General features: G+C 52.7%; 4 protein-coding genes across 4 annotated transcripts; 3 read left to right on the forward strand and 1 right to left on the reverse strand.

Annotated features, from left to right (window-relative positions):
* Window positions 1-75: 75 nt before the first annotated feature.
* PG985_011239 (uncharacterized protein) lies at window positions 76-1,230 on the reverse strand (the record flags this gene model as incomplete). The annotated part of the gene is made up of 1 exon (XM_066831006.1): window positions 76-1,230. The coding sequence occupies one exon, from the start codon at window positions 1,228-1,230 to the stop codon at window positions 76-78; it is 1,155 nt and encodes a 384-aa protein (XP_066681688.1).
* Window positions 1,231-6,272: 5,042 nt separating this feature from the next.
* On the forward strand, window positions 6,273-7,635 carry PG985_011240 (DHHC zinc finger domain-containing protein; the record flags this gene model as incomplete). Its single annotated transcript, XM_066831007.1, has 3 exons — window positions 6,273-6,384; window positions 6,468-6,905; window positions 6,965-7,635. 3 exons carry the CDS (start codon window positions 6,273-6,275, stop codon window positions 7,633-7,635), a joined length of 1,221 nt encoding a protein of 406 aa, XP_066681689.1.
* A 4,798-nt stretch (window positions 7,636-12,433) lies between these two features.
* On the forward strand, window positions 12,434-14,569 carry PG985_011241 (sister chromatid cohesion protein eso1; the record flags this gene model as incomplete). The annotated part of the gene is made up of 4 exons (XM_066831008.1): window positions 12,434-12,651; window positions 12,707-14,162; window positions 14,219-14,432; window positions 14,505-14,569. The coding sequence occupies 4 exons, from the start codon at window positions 12,434-12,436 to the stop codon at window positions 14,567-14,569; spliced, it is 1,953 nt and encodes a 650-aa protein (XP_066681690.1).
* Window positions 14,570-17,546: 2,977 nt separating this feature from the next.
* PG985_011242 (uncharacterized protein) lies at window positions 17,547-18,900 on the forward strand (the record flags this gene model as incomplete). Its single annotated transcript, XM_066831009.1, has 4 exons — window positions 17,547-17,708; window positions 17,771-17,833; window positions 17,932-18,643; window positions 18,698-18,900. 4 exons carry the CDS (start codon window positions 17,547-17,549, stop codon window positions 18,898-18,900), a joined length of 1,140 nt encoding a protein of 379 aa, XP_066681691.1.
* Between the last annotated feature and the right edge of the window lie 2,225 nt (window positions 18,901-21,125).

Below are 21,125 nucleotides of genomic sequence, written 5' to 3' on the forward strand. Positions count from 1 at the left end.
CCGTTGAAGGGACGACTGACGCTTTCTTAATACGATCGCTAGTAATTGATAACGCTTGGCAACTCAATCAGCATATTATATCTCCACAACCAACTTCTTCGCCGAAACGCCCCTTTTCAGCCTATCCAGCGCCGTCTGGACAAACTCCAACCCCTTCCCTACCACCTCGGGCTCGGGCGCCGCCACAAACCGCCCCGTCGCCAGAGCCCGCGGCAGGAAGTCCTCGTAGATGGCCTTGCCGACCTCGTTCCCCTCGAGCGTGGTCCCGACGACGACGTTGGACTCGATCCCGTGCCGCACGCTCTGGAACCACAGCCAGACCGAGAACGACAGCATGCACCAGATCCGCGCGGGGATCCCGGCGTCCTTGTTTTGGGGCGTTGGGTACGAGACCCGCGATAGGAAGCGCCGGGTGCCGCTGGCCTTGGGGAGCTGCCGCAGGACCTCGACACAGCCGCGGCCGGCGTCGCCGCCCATGGACAGGGCGCCGACTACTTTCTTGCCGCGGCAGAACTGCACGATCTCCGAGACGGCGGCGGACGGGTCGCGGTAGTCGAATGCCGCCGTCGCGCCGAGCGATTTCACGAAGTCGAAGTTGCGCGGGGAGCAGGTCGTGATGACCTCGTAGCCCGCGGCGCGCGCGAGCTGGATGGCGTTGCAGCCGACGCTGGTGGAGCCGCCCCAGATGAGCAGCGTTTCCTTCTCGGTCTTCGTCTCCTCTCCGTCCTCGTTGGTGGAGGCGACGGCGACTGGATGCCGCAGCGCTAGTTGGTCTTTCTGGAAGAGACCGCAGCTCGCCGTCGAGAGGGCGAGGGGCAGCACCGCCGCCCGTTCAAAGGACAACGAATCCGGGATCGGGGACGTCATGCTGGCCTGCAGCAAAACGTAGTGCTGGAACGCGCCCATGGCGGGATCGTTGAATTTCTTCTCCGAACCCAGGGCCTGGCCGACGACGCGGTCGCCGGGGCGAAATCGCTTAGCCGCCCCCTCGTTGGAGCTGCCCACCTCGACGACGGTGCCCGCGACATCGGAGCCCAGCACGTGCGGAAACTTGACCCAGCCGTACAGCAGGCCGCCCAGGTCCTGCTTGATGTACTCGATGGGGTTGACGGCGACAGCCGCGACGCGGACGAGGAGCTGGGCGGGGGCGGGGCAGGGGTAGGGCGCTGGCTTGACGGCTAGGGGGCGGAGCTTTTCGCCCATTAGGTAGGCGGCTTGGTTGTCTGGCATATTGTGGTGGTGGTTCGTGAAATATGACTCGATAATAGATCAGGAAGTGACTGTTATGGGTTCATGCCGTCTCATGTATCTGTTGCTCGACCTTGGTAAGGGGGTGGATGAGATTGTCTTATATATCCCATGGCGACAACATACCCACGTAGGCAAGCTTGTCCCTTGCATGCTACGGTAAATCCAAGCGATCGAGACTCACGCACACTTCGTCTTGAGATCGTGAGATTCTTCTTAATAGAACAGGCCCGTATACACTGGTGGGGCATAGAGAGCTGCGAATGCGAGCCTGGTAGAGTCAGTGAGCCAAGAGGCGGTCGAATATTCCCTCCGTGGCTTTGGGGGGTCAGACTCGCATCTGAAAGCCCGATTGCTCGAAACGACATCCTACCTACATATCAGCAACAGTCCAAAAGGGAATAGTTGCCTCTGGGGCGGCCATGTGTATTCGCCCGGTGTCAGAATCCCACGTGCGGCTGACAGGCGCGCTGCCTAGCCGGGTGGCACAGCTACGTCATGACTTTCGCCCTCATACGGATCCCGCATACCAGGTATGTGAACAAACCCACCCTGTCGCCCAGACTTGAGGCTCTTCTCATAAGATCACATGTGATGAACCAACACTGTCCCAGCAGTCGTTTGCTGTGAAGGAACTTGTTCAATGCATGTTGACGTTGTGGTGGTATCCAGACATTTGGGCTCGCGTGGTGCGCAAACACTACATTGGCATTCCATCACATGACCAGCTGGGGGAAGCTCGCACGACATGATGCACGACATGCATGTCGGTTCCTACCGCCTCTCATGTGAAGGTGTGTGCATGTGTAGATATGATTGGACACTTATGTCACATTGCACCATTTGAGGCTTTGCGGCACATGGCAATAGAATTGCGCTAGGGGAAAGAAACCTTGTATAAAGATAGGAGATAGATGCCTAATATAGGGAAATAAAGCAAAGAACCACGAAGTGATAGCGACCGTAATCCCACCAAAGTCAAGTTCGCCAGAGAGAACTCCCGGAGCGTCTCATCCCAGAAATGACTAGTATACAGAGGAAAATGCACAAGAGAGCCCGCCCATGCACCAGAAACAAGGAGATTGGTCCGTAACAACCGTCTTTCTATAACCGCGATAATGAAAGAAAAACCCCCAATGTGTCTATCGATCCTCCATGTCTTGCCTGTTGCCTGGCGCAAGCTATGGAGCCGGTCCTGTATTCACCCGGATGCTTGGTTCTGTCGATTTTGTCGAGATGGTCTATTGACGGTTGGGAAAGTTGTGAAAATGCAATGGGAAAAATTCGGCGAGAAACGACAAGACAGAATAGGAATAAGAAATGACAGTTCGTCTGGTCCAGTGGTCGCCAATTGGTCAGTGTCTTGGGGAAAGCTGAAGAGTCATGCAATACAGATGGCATACTGCTTGCACCGGAGCCAGGCCGTTTCGTTGTCACGAAGGGGGTCTAGGGGGTCACCACAGGTACTAAAGCATCTGGCAAGGCCCCAAGGCCAGTCCTCCTGCGTGAAATGCTCTTAGTGGTGTCTGTGGTGCTTCGACTTCCGCGGCTTCTCGATGTGGCAATAGGCGCAGCGGTAATGTCCACAGCCATGACTGGGGCATATATCGTTAACCGCGACAGTCATTGGGCCTTGAGAACATTGGCACTATACGATGGCCAGACGGTCAATACAAGAGTCAAGATTGGAGCAGTTTAGGCGTGCTTACGCAGTACCACGTCAGTGTCTTGGATGAAGACGGCATAGTTGCTGATTGATTCAACGAAGCTGGGAATGTATAGAATTGTACAGTAGCTGGTATAGGATTCAGGATAGGAGAGTATTGCGTGATGTGAATGCTGTTGTTTCAAGAGAGGACTCGAAACACGAAGCATCGTAGACTTCTTATAGAGCACTCACAGGATGACAACATTGAGCCCATTGGGCACCAGCAGAACTGGACTTATTATGCCTTCATCGTCATGTCGAATATGCCTTCGTCGGTACGGGCGAGAAGTCATCGCCTGTCATTTTCGTTGAGGCGACAAAGTGCCCGACGACGATCCACTCAGGGGCTCGAACTTCTATTACCACTCGCCAGCGGGTCGACAGATGACCCAAGCATGGTGCCCGTCAATGATACCAGAATCAAGAAAGCTTGGTCCAAGGTTTTCGGTAGAGGAGGAACAACCCATCAGAAGGTTATTACTTCGTCATCTATCATATACAGACATGATCGCGGTGAGCTTCGATATTCCTTTGGTTCTGAAGCCTCCTAGAAGCCATGACACTGCCACGGAAATTCGAGCAAGCAACGATCGCGTGGCTTAGACTCATGTCACTGCTCGCCAACCAGACACCAGGTAATACCAGCGCCGTGCCCCTCAGGGGTAACTCGATGGCAAGACGGCCGCATTGTTCTTCGGTGAATATGGTTCATCGATGGGCGACTGGACTGTCATATACAGGCGGGAGGGAAGCGGAGCGATCACAGTTCTGTTGGCCCTGCGTTTTTTGAACGGTCCGAACACTGCCCTCAGTTTCCTTGACCGCCTTTCACTATCAGCCCAGGGCAATAGGTCGTGTTGTAAGCAGGTAAGGTCATGCGTAACAGTTGCAGACGCAGTTTCGATTCCAATGGCGCAGCTTGGGTCTAACCACGTGTAATATAAAACCAAAGAAATGTGGATAAGATATGATTATCTCCTAGAAAGGAAAGCCAGAGAGTCTGGGCCGGTCTCTTGCGCGAAAGAGCCTCAAAGAACATATAATTGTGTTCTTCAAGCCCGGCCAACAGGAAAGTGGCAGCCTGAATCCAGATGCAGCAGTAAGGCTGCAGAAGTATCGGCGTACTCCGAAGAGCCGCAAGGCTGCAGAGCCTCAAACTCTGCTAGAGACGATACTTGCGCTATCGGAGTGCAGCCTTATTTACCAGGGCGGCTGGCTGTGCACGCCGGGCACCCATCTCTTTCACCCTTAGGCCGCCCTGAGCGAACAGGCGAGGTTTCGTTTCGGTGTAAAAGAAGTCATCCGGCACATTGGGCACTGAAAGACTACCTGGCGATAGGTCCATTTACGATCCATGTAAGAAAGTAGAGCCGCTTCAAGTAGTTGGACTGCCAATGTTCAAATCGAAAGTGGAAGGGAGAAAACACGAATGTTGGAATGTTTGCCCAGGTGGGACATAGAGTGCCAAGACTTGCTCGAGTACGGAGTAGGCAGAGATCTGACAGGACGTTTGCCAGGCTTTGCCAGCTCGTTGGCATAGTCGGGGAAACGCTGTAATAGCAATCAACAAATTGTACTTTGAATCGTAGCACCATACTCGATAACTTTGAGAACCGTCACTGGACGATACCCGTTCTCTTTCGAGCCAACTCAGAAGGTGAGAGGATAGAATGAAATGACAGTTACGGAGATACTGCCCAATGAGGAGAATCCCCTTTCAGTGGGAATTGATATCAGGTCGCAGGTGGAACAATGCGATATTGGGACTGCTTGCGCCCATCTCGGCCTGGTAAATAAATGCAAAAGAGAGTTGATAGCAAAGGCCGGCCAAAATTCGCATGTAGAGCGGAAGCTGGATACTCGAAAATAAGAAGAGAGATCTGCGAGCGTTTATATAGGCTCCCAGAGCCTCAAATCAAATGACTGAAGCTCTTCGAGCCTCATGGGCGCGCGTGCCCTTGAAGAGGCTGTCTTTCAGCGCACACCGCGGTGACGGCTACATACCTTCAATAGGGATTCTAGATGCTGTGAGGAGCTCACCAAGGCAGCCCTTCCTCATCTTGGATGACCCTGGTTCAGGTTGTAAGGTTTACAGCCCGGCGGTAATAGATTTGCAAGGTCGACAGGCAACTCTTGAGCATATATATATTCTTATCGGCAGGGTTCCTTGGACTGTTATCCGCAAGTTGCGTAGAGCAAAATCAGCTCAGAGCTGAGTTGAACGTCATGGTATCAACGCCACGAGCTGAAAAGGGGATAATGACCACTCTTCCTGGCAAACGAGGCACAAATAAGCCGCACGGGCGAGTACTTTACCTGGTGTTTCCATGTTTCGATATGTGCATTCATAAACAGTAGGTGTGTACTTTTACCGTAGAATCGAGCCCATGAGGCAAACACCATGGTTGTCGGTGCCTCAAACTCAAACATATCGTCAGTGCTTGATATTGGGCCTGCAAGTCGGGGTAGCTCTGCGATACGTTCACTTGGCATGCGGCTCCAGCAGATCGTAAGACATGATCTGAGTGACACCTCAATAGCGCAATACCTCATTGGATCTGAGACGCGGGGGATGATGTCTTCCTCTTGGTTCGCTTTGGGATCTTGTTGGTGCAGCCAATGAGTGGAAGTTGGCATGTTGAGCGCAGGAAACCGAAAACGAATGGCAACCCACCTACCACTCTGATAGGAAGAGTTCCAGGTATGCGGCGCCATGCATGAACATGTTTGGGAGTGTTTGTATGCGAAGAAGGAAAAACATGCTGCGGGGCTGCTGCAGGTTTTCTTTGTCAAATATTCCAATATCAACGTGCATATGAGAAGCGTACAGTATCTCTCGGCACGGAGATGAGGTCCTAATCAAACGGATCCAAGATAGCGTCAAATGGCAGGTGCAAACTGCCGCGACGGTGGAGTTTGGCAACAAGGACAAGGCATGAAAGGTTCAGTGAGATTGAAGAGCGCAAAGAAAGGAGCCGGGATATTACCAGTGGGGGGAGACAGCCTGGGCTCTCGGGTAAATCGGGGCGACGCAGCCCCAGAAGAAAGTCCTAGCAGGGCAAGCAGGGGAGGTTTGGGTGTGACCTGCAGCTAACCGTCCAAGATCTAACCAGTCAGCCGGCCCAGCGTCGCAATGTAATTTGGTGTTATGCGCCGCCCAAAACATCTAAGGTTCATATGTAACGTCCTGCCGCCGCCGCCGCCCACAAGATGCCTTTCACGTCCCAATCCCACCGCAGGCTCGATTGTTTGCTGCATTTCTCTGCAGCCTCGCGCCAGTTCACGACGTCCCTCGCGCGGATACGATGAGCTGGTCATGACTTTTGAAAGCACAAAGGCCGCATCGCGGTGGGTAACGCGGGTTATTCCAGCAATTTTGGCTGTGGCTGTTGGCTATGCGACCTACGTTACGGTAGCTCGTGTCTGTGGTAAGCTCTGCCTGCTTGCACCTCCAACTTGACGACGACAAATCGCGACGATCTTCTTTCTAACCCACTGCTTTCTCTTTTAGTCGACTTCCTGATCCACGACCGACAACAAAATGGCAGCGCTGTCGCCGTGCTCGTGCTGTATTTCCTGTTCATGCTCCTCATGATTGGCACCTACCTGCGCACGATCATCACCATCAATACCGACCCCGGCTTGGTGCCTCTCGGCCCGCTCGCCGTCTCACGGAGGGGCAGCAAAGAGGGGAGCGACAAACATCGCGGAGACGACCTCGAGGGCCAACCGTACTTTGTAACACCAGACGCCAATCCCGACAGTCCCGGACTCGAACATTTCTACACAAAAGATGTCTTCATCTGCGAAACCGACGGTCGTCCCAAATGGTGCTCCGAATGCTGTAATTGGAAACCGGATCGTGCTCACCACAGCAGCGAATTGAATCGCTGTGTGTTGCGGATGGATCATTACTGTCCGTGGGCTGGGGGTATGGTGGGCGAAAATTGTAGGTTGCTGGGTCAGACGATTACAATGGGTAAAGCACATGGCTAACAACTCCACCAGCTTTCAAGTTCTTCGTCCAGTTCACCACGTACACGGCCTGCTATTGTGGCATCGTCCTTGGTGCCGCCGGCTCAACGCTAAAGAAGAAGATGAGCAGTGGCGCCGGGGTGGATGGCTTTCTGGTCGGCGCCCTGGGACTCGGAGGCTTTTTCGGGTTGTTCACTTTCATGATGACGATAACATCTCTTCGATATGTTCTGCAGAACATGACCAATGTGGATCTGCTAGGGTCCCGGACCAAGGTCTATCAACTGGCGGTGCGGATACCCCGTGGAAGCGAAGGTACGGACAGCTACCACGTTATCAACTATCCGTTGGCAAGGCCGGGTTCCTCATATTCCGCGAACCAACACGCCAACGGTATCGTGGCTCGGGTCAACTCCCCGAATCTAGGGCGCGAAGCTCGGGATTCACTTGCTCATCGAACTTTTGCCATTCTCAGAACGGAGGCCGGCGAGAACCCGTGGGACCTGGGGTATTGGGAGAACTGGAAGGAGGTCATGGGCACTAATATTTTCGACTGGCTGCTCCCGATACGAAGGTCACCCTGCGTGAAGCACGAGCTCAACGAAAGTTTCTACCGCATGGGCAAGATCGTGGACGAGGTTCGCGCGCGACATGGGCTTCCCCCGGACTCGGCTGCTGGGCCGGATGGTTTGGAGATGCGATGATACTTTTTGGTTGGTTGGTGGGGAAAAAACGGTCAGAATTTTAGTCGAGCATATTAACGATACCCAGAGAGCATCAAAAAGGCGTTGGTGGAAATGCAGATACCAGAACTTACAGGTTTATAGATTTTCTAATTCAGAATACCCCCCTTTTCACCGACTTCAGCCGGGCGAGTTCTCCATGGGTGCTAGCACAGTATATAACGGACACGGCAAGCGCCTTTCTTTTCGCTTCGCGATGTTGTGGTTGTGGTATATTGAAGGGAGACCTTCGACTCTATTCTATTTTATCTAACTGCCCAGCACAAAGGAAAAGTCTAGGCACGAATGACTGACAACACCGAACCATGCGTACCCAGAACCCATGACCAGATAAAGGAGAGAGACGCAAGCAAACCAGGCTTGCAAATTGCCGAAAGGTGAAAGCCCAAACAAACGCCAGATGCCAAACCAGGTCCGCCCCATGGCCCCAAGCTAAAAGACTCAAGAAAAGGAGGAACATCGAAACCGAGACCAGCCCTCTCCATTGTTGACATCAACCTCAGCAGTTGCAATAACCGTGGCCTTGGGCATGGCCGCATTCACAGACCCATGATCCTGTGAAATTACTATAGGTGAATTTGCCGTAGCTTCCACAGCTGCAGCATGTGACATCTCTTCCTTGGTTGCAAACGAGCGGGTAGCCCTCTGCAGACGAAGTTCCGTGCGAAGCCCTATCACTCAACGTATCAGTCTCGGGTCTCGATGTGCAGGAAGGGGGCTTGCTCACATGTTGCAATGTTTGATACTTTGTTCTGTCTTGAGTTCTTGGGAAAAGCGCGTCGGGGAAGGAGTCTGATGGTGAAATATCGAAGTAAGTGGATGTGTTGAGACGGTGTAGGAACGATGAGATGGTGTATTCTTCTTTCTTTGCTTGAGTACTCTATCTCATTCCAGGAGTTGGCGATGATGCCGCCTTTATATCATGGCGCCTGAGAGCATCACCATCCCGGACAGCCGTCCTAGGACGACTGAAGTCACCACCAGTCTGCCAATACATCGCGAAGAGCCTCATTCGGACCATCCAAGCTGCGGCTGACGAAGAAGACGCCTAGGAGCTGACATATAGTGGTGATCTTCGGCGGCAGCGTTGACTCCTTCGAGCCCACTAGGTCATGCGCTTGATGGCGAAGGATGAAGAGGCATTGCCGGAAAGAGCAACTAGTCCGATCAACATGCACTACGATCTCACCATCAGATGAAAGGTCACTGCCGCAGTGATCAAAAGCTCGGACTCCAAGGATACATAAAGCTAATCAAGGCAGTTACGAGTTCGCGGTGGTCCCTTGCAGTGTGCTTCAATCAGATAAACATGCAATGAGCTTTGAGAGACGAAAGCCCGGCATGTGCGCAAGGAAAACCAGGGGATGGTAGGTGGTGGCCATCTTTAGTAACTCTGGGCTATGTCAAAGTCTCTCGGTGAGAGCTAATTCCAATCCGGGTACCACTGAACATACACAGCAGTAAGGTATCGACCCATAGCACTCGGTCGTGGTTGAAGCCATGATAGGGGCTTATTATTCAAGTCGAGAACCACAACGACTCAGATGCTCAAAATAGGATTGCATATTGGAAACCGTTTCTTGGCAGATTCGAACAGGGGGCGAAGCATGTATACACACTGTTGAGATATCCAAGCCGCAGCCTTAGAGCATCTATGGTTGATCGGTTCCTGCGCTAAGATCTAAGGCACGAGGATACACCTGCCCGGCTCGGACTCGATACCCAGCCAAGTCGGCTCGGATAGCAATGCCTTCGACATAGCATCCTACGTCAGAATACGGCAGTGTTGTTATTTGGTCCACCCACCCAGTCATCGTCGAGTCAGTACATGCTCATCTCCTTTCTCGAGGCTCCAGGGGGTGGATCAAACGCTCATTTTGTTTCTACCTACCTACTTGTCCTGGGAAAAGGCGGAGCATCTCACCAGAAACTGGGTCGAGCAAAACGATTCTTACCCACTGGATGCTGACTTAGGTATACCCACAAGCGAGTTGCTAGCCGCCAGCCTGATCTTGGGAATCTGGGTCGAACCAGACAGGGAGGTGTGGGGGTCTGTTGCTGCCTTTCAGCCCTATAGGAACCAGAGCGACGCATCCGAGAGAGGCTCTCGCGGTTTGGATCCACAGAATAGAGAAGAGGGTTTCCAAATGCAATATCTACCTGTCTATTTCTGGTTTCAGCTCCTCCCTTGGCTTCCACAACTGGACGTGGCTTGGGTATGATATTTGCAATTGACTGTGGAGGTGAATTGAAGCCCGGTTTTTCTAAACACGTGGGACACCAAGCCTGCCTACAGCCCCGGCAAGGCGCCAGCTGAGAGCATACCTGAGGACGAGGCTGTCTTGGGAATCACTCGGCCTTGCGTGAAGATCTGAGACATTCAGCTCCTTATTGCACTTTACCCAGCGCTGTCTAGATGTCTTTCACACTCGAAATGCCATCGCCAGAAGATACTAGCCGTTTGGCAGTGACTTATTGCCCTTGGCTTTGGCTTCGTTAGTCCGACTATATTATCCCATGGCATAGGTCCCGGAACATATACCCACAACGGCAGTAAGACGAACCTGGCGACAGCTCCTACCTTCCAAAAGGAGATCCAACCTAAGACGTTTCCTATTGTCAAAGCCCAGACCGGTCTGAGTATTGTTCACCCCAAGGCTTCGCCTATAACATACTGCCCCCTTGTGGATAGCGATCTCTGGGTACGTTTTTGGTATGTCTAGCAGTCTCATCAGACGGGTCACACTGTAAGCGGGTGTTGCTTTTCTTGGTCGTCCTGGGACACGTGCCATACATAGTCTCTGCCTCCTCAGAGTTGGGGTAACGGACAGCCGCTACGTCACTTGCACTTGCAGCCGGTACCCAAGACCCCCCTATAAAGATATGTCGGTCTAAGTATTGAGGACGCGGCCCATCCCCCCACCTTGTGTCACAGCTACAGCCCATCACCAGCGCCTCCCATGCAAGGGGTGGGGGGCAAGCAAGTAAGGCTGCCTCCTCCTCCTTCTCGTATGGAAATCGCACAAGAAGAGCCTCGATCCACAAGTTCTGGCAGGGTGTTTGCAAAGTGTGTGTCTTGTCGACTGGGAACGTGCTTCTTTTCTACTATTGATGTACATTTAATTTTAGCAGTGAGACATGTAACATCAGATACCATGTAGATAATCTCTGTCTCTCTCAGCCTTATATGCGTCACCATCCCAACCAACCCCTGTGTCGTGGTTGACCAGATGCAGCGCAACGGTGACAGTGCCGGCAGGACATGCATCATTGGGAAATGCAGGGTATATATATCTTGTATACATTAGCTAATCTCGCTCGCGTGGCTCTGCTGCGGAAGCTATTCGGACGAACTCATGACACATGACCTGAGGGCGATGCCTGCGGCATGCGAGCAGGTAGGCGGAACGAAAGCATGGATACTGCTGTGCGTTACCTCAGCACCAGCGGGAATAGGGGGCCAAATCAGTAGGTATGCTCCAGGGGAGGAACGGCATCGAAGCTCCTGGCCTGGAAGCGCTTTGCGCTTTAGGCATCCATCTTTCCCAGATGCGTCGCTGCACTGTATCTCTATTGTAAGTACATGTTTGTAAGTTGGTTGAGATGATGTGGGGGTTGTTGACTTTACATCTCCAGCGGCTTGGCCGCCTATTCGCACTCGACAACCGTAGGCCTCCTAGCAGTGCCGGCTCGAGAACACAATCAAACGACTCACATGCTTTAGCGAGTTCCTGCTTCGTATTTTCCCTCTTCTTCATCTTCTGGTACTGCCCCCAAACCCCCCTACCTATCGACACTCGGCAAAGTCAAGAGCGAGACTCATGCGGATGGATGGCAACGTTACGTTGGACCCCAAGTCTCCAGCTAAGGAACTGGAATCTGTAAAGGAAAAACGAAAAAAGGCTGGTTACCAACAGAAAACTCATTCAAAAAACACTTAACAATGTGTTATGCTTCCGCGAATGTGTCGAGGTCATGGCTCGTTGGCGAGTACAAGGGCATTAAGTCTGGAACGGCTTGATCGGCAACGAATGGGTTATCGCGGCCAGTGTTTGATTACGGCTCGTATTTATATGCAGTTGCTTCATTCATGTCAAAAGGGCGGGAGTGGTTAGGAACTTAAGGAGCGACCGTCGGGAAACTGCCCTTGAGGAGTTATGTATGAAGTAGGAGTACGAAACCCATCCGCGAACCCTGGATTGACAGAAAACCTACCGAATCTATTATCAGACGAAGCGTGCACTATCGAGTGACAGGTGCCCGGCCTTAAGCACATACACCGGTATCTCTTGCGACAAAATAAAAACACTTTCAATAGCAGTTGGTTAGTACGCCAGTCTTGGTGTTTGCCGCAATTGCAGCTCGGTCGAAGACGTCCAGGTTGCGGCTTCCTGAGGAACTTGAGAGTATTCTCCACTTTTCCCGAAATAGCGACGCGATTAGGTTTAGCAAGACAAGGACTCCTGCCGCGTTCATTGATTCTCGATTCAGACGGAGGCATCTCCGTGATCCCAACATCATCGCTTGCATTGCCCTTCACGGCTGATACGAAGACCATCGCTGTTCCAGTTCAACGACAGGCATGGCCGGCTGTCGCCATATCATTGCGAACCATTGCTCGGCCTAGCCAGCTAATTTGTCTGCCTACCAATCCATGAGCTGCTGACCCTAGCACCTCTGTTACTTCACACGTGCACATACACACACACACACTCTCTCTCTCTCTCTCTCTCTATTTCTCTCCGCCATCGTCATCGCCATGCCTTCCTCGCCCGTATTCCAGGGTTCCTCCCCGGGCTACGGGACAGGGCGACGAAAGTCGCAATTTACGTACAGGCAACTTGGACTCTTGACGTCATACTCGACTTCATCGCCGCTGAGGGTCATTTCTCACATCGACCTCGATGCGTTCTACGCCCAGTGTGAGATGGTTCGGTTAGGAACACCCGAGGACCAACCTCTGGCCGTTCAACAGTGGTATGTCGCATCTGCAGCAATACGTGCTTTTCGTCAGATCTAACAACATGTGCAGGCAAGGCTTGATCGCCGTCAACTACCCTGCCCGCAAGTTCGGGATTGGGCGGCACTGCACGGTGACGGATGCGAAAAAGATGTGCCCCCAGCTCATAGCACAGCACGTTGCTACTTGGAAGGAAGGAGATGAGAGATGGGCTTACCATGAAGATGCCGCCTCGCATATAGGAACTCACAAGGTGTCCTTGGACCCCTATCGACTGCAATCTAGAAGGATCCTGGCACTTATCAAGGCATTCCTTCCCGCGCACATGCAGAAGGTAGAGAAGGCTTCCATTGACGAGGTATTCATCGACTTATCCGCCCAAATACATTCGATTATGCTGCAGAGATTCCCTGAGCTGTCCAACCCTCCGCCATACGACGATCCCACGGAAAAGCTGCCTCTGCCGCCAATCAGCGCCCTGGACTGGCAAGCCGATGCACTCGTGGACCTAGATGACGCAGAGGCAGAGGCAGACGACCCGGACTGGGACGATGTGGCCATCCTAATTGGGTCGGAAATCGTACGAGACATACGTGCAGAAATCCGGCGGAAGATTGGGTACACATGTTCTGCTGGCATTGCATCTAACAAGATGCTCAGCAAGTTGGGCTCCGGCCACAAGAAGCCCAACCAACAGACCGTCATACGCAACCGAGCCGTCCAACACTTCTTGTCAGACATGAAAGTCACCAAGATTCGGAACCTTGGAGGCAAGCTAGGCGACCAGGTCACGTCTGTGTTCGAGACGGATGGCATCAAAGAACTACTCGCAGTCCCGGTTGAACAGATGAAAACAAAATTAGGGGAGGACACGGGCATATGGCTGTATAACACGATTCGTGGGATTGACACGAGCGAAGTAAACGCACGCACACAAATCAAGTCAATGCTCTCGGCCAAGTCGTTCCGACCAGTCATCAATAGCATGGATCAAGCTGTGAGATGGCTCAGAATCTTTGCCGCCGATATCTTCTCGCGATTGGTGGAAGAAGGGGTCCTGGAGAATAAGCGGCGGCCCAAGACAATTAACCTTCATCACCGTCATGGGGGACAGACACGTTCGCGTCAAAACGCTATTCCACAGGGCAAGGTATTGGACGAGACAGCCTTGTTTGAACTTGCCAAGAATCTCATGAACCAAATAGCTCTGGAGGGAAGAGTTTGGCCATGCGCCAACCTAAGCTTAAGCGTCGCAGGCTTCGAAGATGGCGTTACAGGCAATATGGGCATCGGGGGTTTCCTGTTGAAGGGCGAAGAAGCAAAATCTCTCAAGGCATCCTCTCGCGAGGCCAGCATTGATCCCCCTTCTGAAGAAAGGGCAGAGAAAAGGAGAAAGGTCGACAACCCGGGCATTCAACGATACCTTGCACGGGCGGCGTCATCCAGCGATTCCAATAATGATGGGACTGAGGAAGCCAGGGATCGTCAGTCGCATCAAACACTCGCATCTGAGCCGTCCCCGAGCATGGTGCGAGTCTTGAAGTAGAACAGGATGCATCTACGACAGGGACTAAAATCCGACAGCCGCCAATCACGAACTACGCATGCTCGCGTTGCGATGCAAGGCTTGAAAGCGCCGAAGCACATCAAAGCCATCTCGACTGGCATTTCGCTAAGGACCTCCAAGAGGAAGAACGTGGCAGTTCTACATTAGCCAATCGACCCGTGGGTCCGCGCAGCCAGAAGCCGTCTGCGTCTACCTCACGACAGGAAACACGAGGCAGCGGTAAGAAGCAGAGTAAGTTGAACTTTGGATGACCCGAGGTTGTATGCCGTTGGAAGCGAGTGATATATCGCCATTCCCATCTAGTGGATCTTCCCGTTGCGCCAGCCAACTGGGGCCATCACAGATCTGGCAAGGGCCAGGAAGCATAATCTCACGTCGAGTTGGACATAACACACATGCCCCGGGCGAGATAGAGAGGGAGACAAGTGGAAGGGCTGGTTGGGTGTCTGTAGGCCGAACCACTAGTGCCGTTCTCGTGCAGCCTCCCCCTCCTGCCCGAGCGGGAAATGGCGACCATTTCGCAGATGGGAGGTCGTAATATTCAGGCACAAAGGCATTTGAGCTTGCTTAGTCGGTTTAAGGAAGCGTCGGTTTAATAAGCCCACAGAACTAGTTGGCCTCCGGACTTCGCGGCAGGCACTTCCGGCGTTTACATTCGACGTACTATATCGCAGAACAAGGACAACCCCCCGGGGGGGACGCGGCGATGTAAGTAGGCAAGGCCCTCCGTGGAAGCATGATAATGGCACGACGGTCGATCCAAAGGCATGACCCCTAGATAGTATTACGAATGTGACGAGGCGGCCGGCACTTCTCACTGGCGATGTGATATGTGCGGAATGTGAATGGGTTCGACGGAACGAAGCACCAATTCTGTTGATGAACAAATGTCACTTGAACTGTCATGAGTGATCTATTTGCGTCACAAGGCAGCCCAAACCTGGCCTGCTTCCTTGAATCTGGCACTTTATCCCAAGCACTGACGTCGAGCCTAGGCAACTAGGGAGGAGCCAAGAAGCTTCCCAAAAGGCGCCTCAGAACTGGATCCACGACGCCGTGATTGGTCGTGTAGCTTAGGCACCGATGACTACTGCATTTATCTGGACCCTACGCATTGCTACCCAATTTGAAGCAGGCACCTCCCAGCCTGCAGTCTCAGTGCAGCAGACACGACACGTTGACAGAGTTGGATGGCTTCACCAGGGCTTCCGCGTCCTGACCCAATCCACTTCTTGGCAATATGTGGTTTCTTGCCATGTAAGCCCGTGTGCGTAGGTTCCGGGAGCACCACGAAGGCGAAAAGCCTCACGCCTGTCTGACTCGAAAGGCGATGACGAGGAAAAAACATGCTGTTTCAGTTTTTGTTATTGCTGTCGATTTGGATGCTGCCAATCGCATCTGATATGCCCCGGGTGCCTGCTTTTTGATAGGGCATCAGCGGCGATGGTCGCTGTGCTACGCAAAGCGCCAGGCCAGAGGGACGAGAACAATAAGGTTCGCTGTTGGGCAACATTGGCATGCCATGGCATGCTGTTGCAAGGGACAGGAGTGTTGTGTATAATACAGACGGTCCTTGTTCCCTGCATCTAGGGGCATTTCCTGAGATCTCGCACGCCTCTTTGCGTATCCTCAGTTCTACCCTTACTCAGGTCTCAACCAGCCCTTCCCTTTCTGCCGCGTAGCTGCATTAGGATCCCGCACATTTCCGTTGTGCTGTGACAGGAGAGGCCAGCCTACCTAATCTGGCGACCGACAACGGCTTTCTTTTTGGCGCATTCTTGCGGTCAGCTAAAACGGCAAACAGGCGGCAAAGCCCAGTGCCAGGCCCCCACTCCACTGAAGGACAAACACAAACGTTCCCGGTACCCGACTGGAGCTCGTGCCCAGCACCTCCCCCTAGGTACTGTAACAGGGAAACCAGGCCGTCTTTAGGCCTCAACAAACACCCAGCCAGGCCTTTTTGATCTTACATTGTGTGCCCAGCGAAGGAATGGTCAGCAGCCTGTCCTACCTATCGTCAGAGATCTCCTGTTCTTCTTGTCCCCGTATTCGCCGGCACCAGTTTCCGTACGATCCTGTCCCGGTATATTTACGGCGCCAGATCAACAACAATACGTCCGCTAGCAGCAGCCAGGCAATAATAATACGTTGTCCTATGTACCGTCCTGCCGGTTTTCTGCCTCCCACTCCCACTCCCACTCCCAATAGCAGTAGACTATTACTTGCCACACCACCACTACCACCACCAATACCACCCCAGACGACACCGCACCTCCTACATGTGAGCGTGAGCCTGCTTGTCCGTCGTCTTTTTCGCCTCCCGACCGACGATCACTTGCACTTCCGGGCTTCCAGAATCGTTTGATTTCTCCTCCAACATCCATTCAACCACTGTTTGCTCACATTGCGTGCATCACGCTGCATCATTTCCTGCATAAAGCCAGGTTCCGCGGAACACGAGTCAGCCCGTCGTTGACAGGCTTTTCGTTCGATTTTTGGTTCCCATAAATACGTTTTTTTGCCGTGCTCCTGGGCCTAGCCTGGAGTTCGAATTTGTCTTCTGAAAAGGTCGGCCGTCCATCTTGCTGAACCGTGTGTGTTCTCGCATAAGAGACATAGACAGCCAACCAGAAGCTCCCACGCACTTCTGATCACACAGTAACACTGCTCCACTGTATTGGGAGGCGATCTGCCTATTGGTTTCGCTCTGCTGCAACGGACTTTCTAGGCCTCTCACCTGACGGCCACGGCTATCCTGACTGGTCCAGACCTGCATTGTCCCAGATTGGCACTCGTCCACTGCCAGCAATTGGTGTGTCAGACATAATCATTCGGTACAACCACCCTTCTTTTTTTCTTCTCTCTGCCCGCCGCCCCCCAGCGACCTCCTGGGCCAGTAAGTCTGTTGCCACCGACTCAAGGATTGGGCTTGGACAAGCAAGAGCCAGCCACCCACCCCCCCAGGTACCCCTGTCAGCCAACGACGACGCGGTAGAGGCCAAGGCTTTGGTCGGGTTCCCCTAGGAAACCCTGAGTGGAAGATTCCCAGAGAGAGGGCCACCTTTCTCAGCTAGGCTCCTCCTGCTGCTGCCGTACCTCTCGTACTTGTTCGCTTTTCCAAAAAAGACCCCACCAAACAAAGAACGCCTAGCCGCTCTCTTCCCTCTCCACCACTTGGGCTTGGTGCTCCCCTCACCATCCATTTCTTGGTTTATCTCGCCCCATTCTCCCCCTTGTTTTTCTCTCTCTCACATCTCTTCTTTATCTCTTCGTCGACGTCCTTCCTAATCCTCATCGTCGCCCGGCATCTTCTCTACTACCTCGTCGCCCTTACCGTAATTCAAGATGTCTTCCAGACCCGGACGTTCAGCTCAACCCCCGCCGCCGTCGTCGAATCGACAGAACGAGTATTTCGTACCCAGAGATGGCATAGACCGTGAAGTAATAACAGCCGACATCTGTCGCTACCTTGGAAACGATGCTCTTGTCCGGCCCGGCGTCTACGAGGTACTTGTCCTTCGTGCTTCGCGATGCTTCGTTTCAATATGCTGATACGGATTGCTGCGCAGAGCCCTCAAACTGGCCAAGCCGTCCAAGGCTACTTCATCACAGCCTATAGAAACTTAACCACAGTAAGGCTCACCAACACCACCACCACCGACGACGACGACAACAACAAACACAATACCCAAGTCATGAAGGCAGTCTGCTAACTCGGTGGCTTTCGCAGGCAATGATCGAAGATCTGAAAGCAGATTCTGCGCGATGGGACCAAGAGAGGCGGCAGCAAACTGCTCGCAACCCTGTCGGAGGTACTATCGCCTCAGCTGGCGTCTTCGTGCAGAAATCTAACTCCCCAGTAGTCCAATACCGCAATTCGGACACGCACCAATCCCGTCAGTACTATGGACCCACTGATGGTGCTGGCAACCAGTACTCGGATGCCTCTCGTGATAACTATGATGCTGGCGCTCCAAGATACCCCGGGACTGGCTCCGCAGGCTACAATGGTGCTTCATCAAATTCCGGATACCCAGGCTCATCTCCGTATGCAGGTCAAAGCGGTGGGTATGGCCAACAGCCCTACACCACAGGTCAGCCCCAGTTTGCCCAGTCGCCGCAAGACTCGTACCCGGGTGGTGCTTCCATGTCCGGGACAGGATTTACTCAAGCCCCTTCGGGAGGTAGGCCATACGAGGTGGTTGGCGCACACCGAACCGTCGCGCCCGGCAGTGGCGATTATGGTTATGCCACCGGTCCTAGGGGTGAGCCCGTCCCTGTCACTACCATGGTTCAGGGGAGCAGACCGGTTTATGTAACTTCAGGACCTCCTGGGCAGCCTGGTTTCACTACTAGTTCTGGTGCTTACTACTCACAAAATCCGGCGTCAACCCCGGCAGGATTCCCTGCTGCCCAGCCGGTTGACTCCTTTTATGGGCGCGGTACGTACCCGAGACGTTCAAAGATTGGTTCACGGTGATTTCTGATTCTTTTAGCATCGCCAGCTGGCACACAAGGCTTCGCGTCATCAACACACGACTCACAGTATGAGCCCGCCCCTCCCACCCGCGGCTCGGCGCAACCTCCCAGTACCCAGGCGCCCAGCAGTGGATCCTCCTCGCGCCACAACCGGGACAGTCGTGACAGCGTTGACCGACACACGGATTCTAGGCATCGCAGCCATCGCAGCGGTCGATGAGCAGTACATTCCGGAGAATTACCCCCTCCCATCCCATCCCAGCCCTGGATTGGCAAGAGTAACATCTTGCACACATTATACTTTAATGACTGTTCCTTCCCACTGCCAGAGGATTTTTGGAGCCCAGCTTGCCCCATCGGCATTGCCTTCAGGATGATCATCTTTGCGATGTTCGCATTGCCTCCAAGGGTTGCAAGTTTGCGCCCTTTGATACCCAAAGGTTCACACCTTTTTTCCACGGATCATCCACGTTTCTCCCGGATATGGACTTTTCACATTATGTTGCGCGCTCGCATGCGACTTACCTGCTATGGCAATGGCGCACTACGGGGTCTTTACGATTGCATACGGACGATTCACAGACCAGTGGACTATTTTCCTGTTTCTTTTTGCACGTTTTTGCTACAAAACTGGCCATTTTTACGTTATACCAGACCTGGGAATCGGGAGGCGAAAAGAAGAACCTCATGACGGAGCAATGACTTACTTTTCATCTCAAGAACCATCATCCCTTGCCAGCTTGCTGTCCGGATCCTGCCGAATCGCGGAGGCTTTTTGCGTTGCTTTCTGTATCTTCCGGTTCATGGATTCCCCTGTCAACGGCGCATTAGGCGAATGGTGAGACACAGAACTCTTTTTTGGTTGACTAATAGATAGGGCAACGGATCAGGACAGCAAGGTGAGCACTGGGCACAGTGTATATATATGACAACCTCTCGTGAAGGATTTCCCAAGAACGCCGCTCTTCTATCCTGGCAAACCCTGGATCATTTGACTTGTTTCAGGATGATACTAACCTGCAAGGTCAACAGCTCTACGCTAGCTAGCTGCCTTCCCCCATGGACCCGATCTCTGGATAACATTTGAGGACTCCCTTTACCGGATACCAGAGGATTTTCTTTGCCAGGAAACCAGGAATACCACCCAACCTTGGAAGACAGGAACCACCGGATCACATGCCCATTGGACTTGCTCAAGGCACACACCTTCATGGACCTGAAAGCACATATCCAGTGCAAACCTCTGCGGCTGCCCACCGCCTGGTTTCGGATCTCAACCTGAATGAACCCTACAAGGTCAGAACAAGAATGACAAAACAATCAACTCGATGTCGAGTATCGGTAAGAGACCACCCTCCCAATACACTGCGAGACCATGTAAACCGAGATAAGCGACATCGACTCGCCATCTCAAAGCCCACATGTCACGGAGACAGTTTCTTTCAGTTTCATGCCATATCCATTGGACCTCGATATCCTACTTTACAACCATTAGGCGTTTCCCCACGGAACAACATATTGGCCATCTACCAGAGGACAAGCAACGACATTATTGGATCCTTCGTTCGGAAAGACTGAACACATAATTCAGAGGCTCAATAGTTTGGCCCAAATGGAAACTTGGAACACCATGGAAATCTCGTTGGAAAGTTGCCATTCTCGCACCCATGTATAGGCCGGTTTTCGACTCAACAAACAACGCCACATCAACGGACAATCGCCCCCTTTGGATTTCTCAGCAACTATCCTCCACTGGTACTGGTCATCAAACATTGGATATCGATTTTGTCGTTTACTGTTTATTATCGTCGGAATCATTCTGCTTCTGGACTTCTTCCATGGATTATCTCTTCAACCACCCTAGGACATCACCTCAGCCGGACTCAACGTTGTTGCTATTGTTAGTAGCTGTCTTGCTCATGTTTCTGTTTTCTGTTTTGCTTCCAAGGACTTTGAGGACAACCTACACCAGTAAGGTGATATCAGCTGACTCGAATAGGCGGGGATTTCTCTTTTGCTTCAGCAACGCCTGGATGCGGATCTGATGCTTGTGGCCGGTCGATGCCTGACCGCGCTGGTGCTTTATCTTTGGGCCGTGGACTCTGGAGGAGCTCGCTTTTCCTACTGGTATCTTTGGGGGGTTGTCATGTTTGGCTTATGTGTACCTTGGGAGTTGGGGACATTGGGACTTATGTGATCTATGGAGTTGGTATGACTTGTTCCTTTGGGTTGGGTCTTGGGCACACAGACAGGGCAGTTGGGGCAGATAGACTCGAGGAATACGATTACTGGCAATCTCCTTATGAACGCTACTGAGCGTTACTTTGATGGCGCGTGGCGCGTGGCAGCGTTAATATCATCCATTCGACTTATTGATCAACAACATGATACCGAAATAGGCCGACATATAGGCTTCCAAAGTACAGCTGCACGCCATTTTGTCAT

Source organism: Apiospora marii (assembly GCF_038362585.1).
Source record: "Apiospora marii strain CBS 49790 chromosome Unknown utg000007l_segment0_segment0, whole genome shotgun sequence".
Taxonomy (NCBI): Eukaryota; Fungi; Ascomycota; class Sordariomycetes; order Amphisphaeriales; family Apiosporaceae; genus Apiospora; species Apiospora marii.